Source organism: Oncorhynchus kisutch, linkage group LG16 (genome assembly GCF_002021735.2).
Source record: "Oncorhynchus kisutch isolate 150728-3 linkage group LG16, Okis_V2, whole genome shotgun sequence".
In the NCBI taxonomy this organism is placed as follows: Eukaryota; Metazoa; Chordata; class Actinopteri; order Salmoniformes; family Salmonidae; genus Oncorhynchus; species Oncorhynchus kisutch.
In genome coordinates this window covers 7,486,921-7,494,131 of record NC_034189.2, presented here as the reverse complement: position 1 = coordinate 7,494,131, position 7,211 = coordinate 7,486,921, and the positions used below count along the sequence as shown (strand labels likewise).

At 47.1% G+C, this 7,211-nt stretch overlaps 1 protein-coding gene across 1 annotated transcript; it reads right to left on the bottom strand.

Moving 5' to 3' along the window:
- Positions 1–4,175: 4,175 nt before the first annotated feature.
- Positions 4,176–5,398, bottom strand: LOC116354071 (period circadian protein-like). The gene has a single exon (XM_031793099.1). The coding sequence runs from the start codon at positions 5,124–5,126 to the stop codon at positions 4,209–4,211; it is 918 nt and encodes a 305-aa protein (XP_031648959.1). The 5' UTR covers positions 5,127–5,398; the 3' UTR covers positions 4,176–4,208.
- Between the last annotated feature and the right edge of the window lie 1,813 nt (positions 5,399–7,211).

Sequence of the window (7,211 nt, the reverse complement as noted above, 5' to 3'; positions counted from 1 at the left end):
TGGGTGGTATAGAGGAGATGGACCCACTGGTTGCCCTCTAGGTTACAGAGAGCTGGTAGTCCCATCCACCACACTACCAGGTGGGTGGTATATAGGAGATGGACCCACTGGTTGCCCTCTAGGTTACAGAGAGCTGTTAGTCCCATCCACCACACTACCAGGTGGGTGGTATAGAGGAGATGGACCCACTGGTTGCCCTCTAGGTTACAGAGAGCTGGTAGTCCCATCCACCACACTACCAGGTGGGTGGTATAGAGGAGATGGACCCACTGGTTGCCCTCTAGGTTACAGAGAGCTGATAGTCCCATCCACCAAACTACCAGGTGGGTGGTATAGAGGAGATGGACCCACTGGTTGCCCTCTAGGTTACAGAGAGCTGGTAGTCCCATCCACCACACTACCAGGTGGGTGGTATAGAGGAGATGGACCCACTGGTTGCCCTCTAGGTTACAGAGAGCTGGTTGTCCCATCCACCACACTACCAGGTGGGTGGTATAGAGGAGATGGACCCACTGGTTGCCCTCTAGGTTACAGAGAGCTGGTAGTCCCATCCACCACACTACCAGGTGGGTGGTATAGAGGAGATGGACCCACTGGTTGTCCTCTAGGTTACAGAGAGCTGGTAGTCCCATCCACCACACTACCAGGTGGGTGGTATAGAGGAGATGGACCCACTGGTTGTCCTCTAGGTTACAGAGAGCTGGTAGTCCCATCCACCACACTACCAGGTGGGTGGTATAGAGGAGATGGACCCACTGGTTGCCCTCTAGGCTGCAGAGAGCTGGTAGTCCCATCCACCAAACTACCAGGTGGGTGGTATAGAGGAGATGGACCCACTGGTTGCCCTCTAGGTTACAGAGAGCTGGTAGTCCCATCCACCACACTACCAGGTGGGTGGTATAGAGGAGATGGACCCACTGGTTGCCCTCTAGGTTACAGAGAGCTGGTAGTCCCATCCACCAAACTACCAGGTGGGTGGTATAGAGGAGATGGACCCACTGGTTGCCCTCTAGGTTACAGAGAGCTGGTAGTCCCATCCACCAAACTACCAGGTGGGTGGTATAGAGGAGATGGACCCACTATTTGCCCTCTAGGTTACAGAGAGCTGGTAGTCCCATCCACCAAACTACCAGGTGGGTGGTATAGAGGAGATGGACCCACTGGTTGCCCTCTAGGTTACAGAGAGCTGGTAGTCCCATCCACCACACTACCAGGTGGGTGGTATAGAGGAGATGGACCCACTGGTTGCCCTCTAGGTTACAGAGAGCTGGTAGTCCCATCCACCACACTACCAGGTGGGTGGTATAGAGGAGATGGACCCACTGGTTGCCCTCTAGGTTACAGAGAGCTGGTAGTCCCATCCACCAAACTACCAGGTGTGAAACAGGGAAGAGTCTCAGGTGATAGGCTAATTTGGTATGTAGAAAACAATACAGAAATGAGAGACAAGTTGTGGGTCCTGATTGGCATCCTAATTCCTATATAGTGCACTACTGTTAACCAGAGCCCTATGTGGTTAACTACTTCTGGGAAAATTGGAAAACACTAAACAAACAACAACATGAAGAATTATCTATCCAAAACGGAGATGTGTGGATAAACCACTTCTTCAATCTTTTTGGCTCTATAACAAAGAACAAACAAAAACATGATCAAATACAAATCTATAGAATCAACTATTAAAGACCACCAGAACCCACTGGATTCTACAATTACATTGAATGAACTACAGGACAAAGTAAAATCTCTCCAACCCCCAAAAAGCCTGTGGTGTTGATGGTATCTTCAATGAAATTATAAAATATACAGACAACAAATTTCAATTGGCTACACTTAAACTCTTTAACATCATCTTTAGCTCTGGCATCTTCCCCAATATTTGGAACCAAGGACTGATCACCCCAATCCACAAAAGAGGAGACAAATTTGACCCCAATAATTATTATTATTACCCCAATAATTACCGTGTGTCAACAGCAACCTTGGGAAAATCCTCTGCATTATCATTAACAGCAGACTCGTACATTTCCTCAATGAAAACAATGTACTGAGCAAATGTCAGATTGGCTTTTTACCAAATTACCATACAACAGACCATGTATTCACCCTGCACACCCTAATTGACAACCAAACAAACCAAAACAAAGGCAAAGTCTTCTCATGATTTGTTGATTTCAAAAAAGCTTTTGACTCAATTTGTCGTGAGGGTCTGCTATACAAACTGATGGAAAGTGGTGTTGGGAGAAAAACACACAACATTATAAAATCTACGTACACAAACAAAATTGGCAAAAAAAAAACACATTTCTTTCCACAGGGCCGTGGGTTGAGACACGGATGCAGCTTGAGTCCCACCCTCTTAAAAAAAATTAATTGGCGAGGGCACTAGAACAGTGCAGCACCAGGCCTCACCCTACTAGAATCTGAAGTCAAATGTCTACTGTTTGCTGATGATCTGGGGCTTCTCTCACCAACCAAGGAGGGCCTACAGCAGCATCTAGATCTTCTGCACAGATTCTATCAGACCTGGGCCCTGACAGACCTGGGCCCTGACAGACCTGGGCCCTGACAGACCTGGGCCCTGACAGACCTGGGCCCTGACAGTACATCTCAGTAAGACCAAAATAATGGTGTTCCAAAAAAGGTCCAGTTCCCAGGACCACAAATACAAATTCCATCTAGACACCGTTGCCCTCGAGCACAATGGGATTTGATGGAAATTGATGTAAAATATATCACTAGCCACTTTAAACAATGCTACCTAGTATAATGTTTACATACCCTACACTACTCATCTCATATGTATATACTGTACTCGATACCATCTACTGTATCCTTATGTAATACATGTATCACTAGCCACTTTAAACAATGCTACCTAATATAATGTTTACATACCCTACATTATTCATCTCATATGCATACGTATATACTGTACTCTATATCATCTACTGCATCCTTATGTAATACATGTATCACTAGCCACTTTAACTATGCCACTTTGTTTACATACTCATCTCATATGTTATACTGTACTCGATATCATCTACTGTATCTTGCCTATGCTGCTCTGTACCATCACTCATTCATATATCTTATGTACATATTCTTTATCCCCTTACATTTGTGTGTATAAGGTAGTAGTTTTGGAATTGTTAGGTTAGATTACTCGTTGGTTATTACTGCATTGTCGGAACTAGAAGCACAAGCATTTCGCTACACTCGCGTTAACATCTGCTAACCATGTGACCATTAACATCTGCTAACCATGTGACCAATAACATCTGCTAACCATGTGACCATTAACATCTGCTAACCATGTGCATGTGACAAATACATTTCTGAAGTGGCATCCTGTTTCCTGTAGGTCTCTGGTCTATAGAAGTGGCATCCTGTTTCCTGTAGGTCTTTGGTCTATAGAAGTGGCATCCTGTTTCCTGTAGGTCTCTGGTCTAAAGAAGTGCCCTATATCAGGACAAGGGGTCCATTTGGGACTAAATAAAATGTCTTGGCCAAAATACAAATTCAGTGGACTATAAATGTTGGCATTGAAAAGATCAACACACGCACGCACGCACGCACGCACGCACACACACACACACACACACACACACACACGCACACACACGCACACACACACGCACACACACACACACCCCTTGCCCTGGGGAGGCATGTAAGGTCAGTGAAGGTTTGTTCCCATACGGTCGTTAGATGATTCCACTGATCAATACACAATGTGTGTGTGTGTGTGTGTGTGAGACACAGGCAACTGTATTGGATGGAGGAGGGCACCTTGTGTGTGTGAGTGTGTGATTGTGTCTACCCCCCCTCCAAAAATAACACAAAACACCCACTCTCTCCTGAACAAATAACAATAAACCACATTCTTATGTATTAAATCCGTACCTCAAGCCCTACTCATAAATATTTAATAAAAAGTGATTTAATAAAAAAAACACGATATTGGAAATATTAACATTAAATCTATATATTTTAAAATCCTTGACCAAAATTACCATGGAAAATGATTCGTTTTTAATATGTATCAGGGGTTATTTTGGGTGAAATTATTTATAATTATTTCTCATGGATGTTTTATATTAAATGAAAATGAAAAAGAGAAGCTCGGCTACATTAGGGACGAGTTAATGACCTGATTTGAAATGAAACTAAACTAGTTTAAGATCTAGCTATAAAAAGATTATTCATTGAATTAATAAAATGTCTCCAAAACACAAACCACGAGTCTGTTCTGGTCCACTCCTCTCTAGATGAGTCTGTTCTGGTCCACTCCTCTCTAGATGAGTCTGTTCTGGTCCACTCCTCTCTAGATGAGTCTGTTCTGGTCCACTCCTCTCTAGATGAGTCTGTTCTGGTCCACTCCTCTCTAGATGAGTCTGTTCTGGTCCACTCCTCTCTAGATGAGTCTGTTCTGGTCCACTCCTCTCTAGATGAGTCTGTTCTGGTCCACTCCTCTCTAGATGAGTCTGTTCTGGTCCACTCATCTCTAGATGAGTCTGTTCTGGTCCACTCCTCTCTAGATGAGTCTGTTCTGGTCCACTCCTCTCTAGATGAGTCTGTTCTGGTCCACTCCTCTCTAGATGAGTCTGTTCTGGTCCACTCCTCTCTAGATGAGTCTGTTCTGGTCCACTCCTCTCTAGATGAGTCTGTTCTGGTCCACTCCTCTCTAGATGAGTCTGTTCTGGTCCACTATTACCTAGATGAGTCTGTTCTGGTCCACTATTACCTAGATGAGTCTGTTCTGGTCCACTACTCTCTAGATGAGTCTGTTCTGGTCCACTATTACCTAGAGGAGTCTGTTCTGGTCCACTATTACCTAGATGAGTCTGTTCTGGTCCACTCCTCTCTAGATGAGTCTGTTCTGGTCCACTATTACCTAGATGAGTCTGTTCTGGTCCACTACTCTCTAGATGAGTCTGTTCTGGTCCACTATTACCTAGATGAGTCTGTTCTGGTCCACTATTACCTAGATGAGTCTGTTCTGGTCCACTATTACCTAGATGAGTCTGTTCTGGTCCACTATTACCTAGATGAGTCTGTTCTGGTCCAGTACTATCTAGATGAGTCTGTTCTGGACCACTACTATCTAGGTAGGGAAACATAAACAGTCATTTGAACAACTCAGAAGATTTCATAACACAAATCCTAGAAGAAATGTAACATTAATTTGATCTAAAACAACACAGCTAGCTGACCTGTTTGTTTTGTGTGTGTGTGTGTAGTGTGTTGTGTGATTTCAGTCTTAGGGTACACCGTACCGTGAGCTCATTTACTACAAAACATCAAAACACAGCCGACAAGCTCTCTCCTCTTTCTCCATCCTCCCCTCCCCTCCCTTTCTCCTTCCATTCCTCCCTCACTCTCCATCTCTCCTCTTTCTCGACCCTCCCCTCCCTTTCTCCTTCCATCCCTCCCTCACTCTCCATCTCTCCTCCTTCTCCACCCTCCCCTCCCTTTCTCCATCCTCCCCTCCCTTCCCTTTCTCCTTCCATCCCTCCCTCACTCTCCATCTCTCCTCTTTCTCCACCCTCCCCTCCCTTTCTCCATCCCTCCCTCACTCTCCATCTCTCCTCTTTCTCCACCCTCCCCTCCCCTCCCTTTCTCCTTCCCTCCCTCCCTCACTCTCCATCTCTCCTCTTTCCTTCTTACTTTCCTCCCATCTTACTTCACCTGTCTTCATCTCTCTCAAGGGCAGCACTTCTAAGAGGACTTCTCTCTCTTACCAGGCTCCCACTCTCTCTATGTCTGTCTCCTCTATCATATCCTACCTTCTTTCTTCTCTCTGACTTCAAAGACCAACAGGGTGGTTACCATAGATACCACAGACTCATGCTGTATGTGTGTACAAGGTAAGTGCCAATGTCTCTCTGACGGACCAAAAATACAAAAATCTTACTTTCATACCTCTCTGTCTGGTCCCCATCTCCCTCTCTGTCTGGTCCCTCCCTCTCTGTCTGGTCCCCATCTCCCTCTCTGTCTGGTCCCCATCTCCCTCTCTGTCTGGTCCCCATCTCCCCCTCTGTCTGGTCCCCATTCTCTCTCTGTCTGGTCCACATCTCTCTCTCTGTCTGGTCCCCATCTCTCTCTCTGTCTGGTCCCCATCTCTCTCTCTGTCTGGTCCCCATCTCCCTCTCTGTCTGGTCCCCATCTCTCTCTCTGTCTGGTCCCCATCTCCCTCTCTGTCTGGTCCCCATCTCTCTCTCTGTCTGGTCCCCATCTCTCTCTCTGTCTGGTCCATCTCCCTCTCTGTCTCTGTCTGGGCCCCATCTCCCTCTCTGTCTGGTCCATCTCCCTCTCTCTCTCTCTCTCTCTCTCTCTCTGCCTGGTCCCCCTCTCTCTCTGTCTGGTCCATCTCCCTCTCTGTCTCTGTCTGGGCCCCATCTCCCTCTCTGTCTGGTCCATCTCCCTCTCTGTCTGGTCCATCTCTCTCTCTCTGTCTGGGCCCCATCTCTCTCTTTCTCTCTGTCTGGGCCCCATCTCTCTCTCTGTCTGGTCCACATCTCTCTCTCTGTCTCTCTCTCTGTCTGGTCCATCTCTCTCTCTGCCCGGTCCATCTCTCTCTCTGTCTGGTCAATCTCTCTCTCTCTCTCTCTCTCTGTCTGGGCCCCATCTCTCTCTCTCTGTCTGGGCCCCATCTCTCTCTCTGTCTGGTCCACATCTCTCTCTCTGTCTGGTCCCCATTTTTCTCTCTGTCTGGTCCCCATCTCCCTCTCTGCCCGGTCCATCTCTCTCTCTCTCTGTCTGGGCCCCATCTCTCTCTCTGTCTGGTCCCCATTTCTCTCTCTGTCTGGTCCCCATCTCTCTCTCTCTGTCTGGTCCCCATCTCTCTCTCTCTGTCTGGTCCCCATCTCTCTCTCTGTCTGGTCCCCATCTCTCTCTCTGTCTGGTCCCCATCTCTCTCTGTCTGGTCCCCATCTCTCTCTCTGTCTGGTCCATCTCTCTCTGTCTGGTCCATCTCTCTCTGTCTGGTCCATCTCTCTCTGTCTGGTCCATCTCTCTCTGTCTGGTCCATCTCTCTCTGTCTGGTCCATCTCTCTCTCTCTGTCTGGTCCCCATCTCTCTCTGTCTGGTCCCCATCTCTCTCTCTGTCTGGTCCATCTCTCTCTGTCTGGTCCATCTCTCTCTGTCTGGTCCATCTCTCTCTCTCTGTCTGGTCCCCATCTCTCTCTCTGTCTGGTCCCCATCTC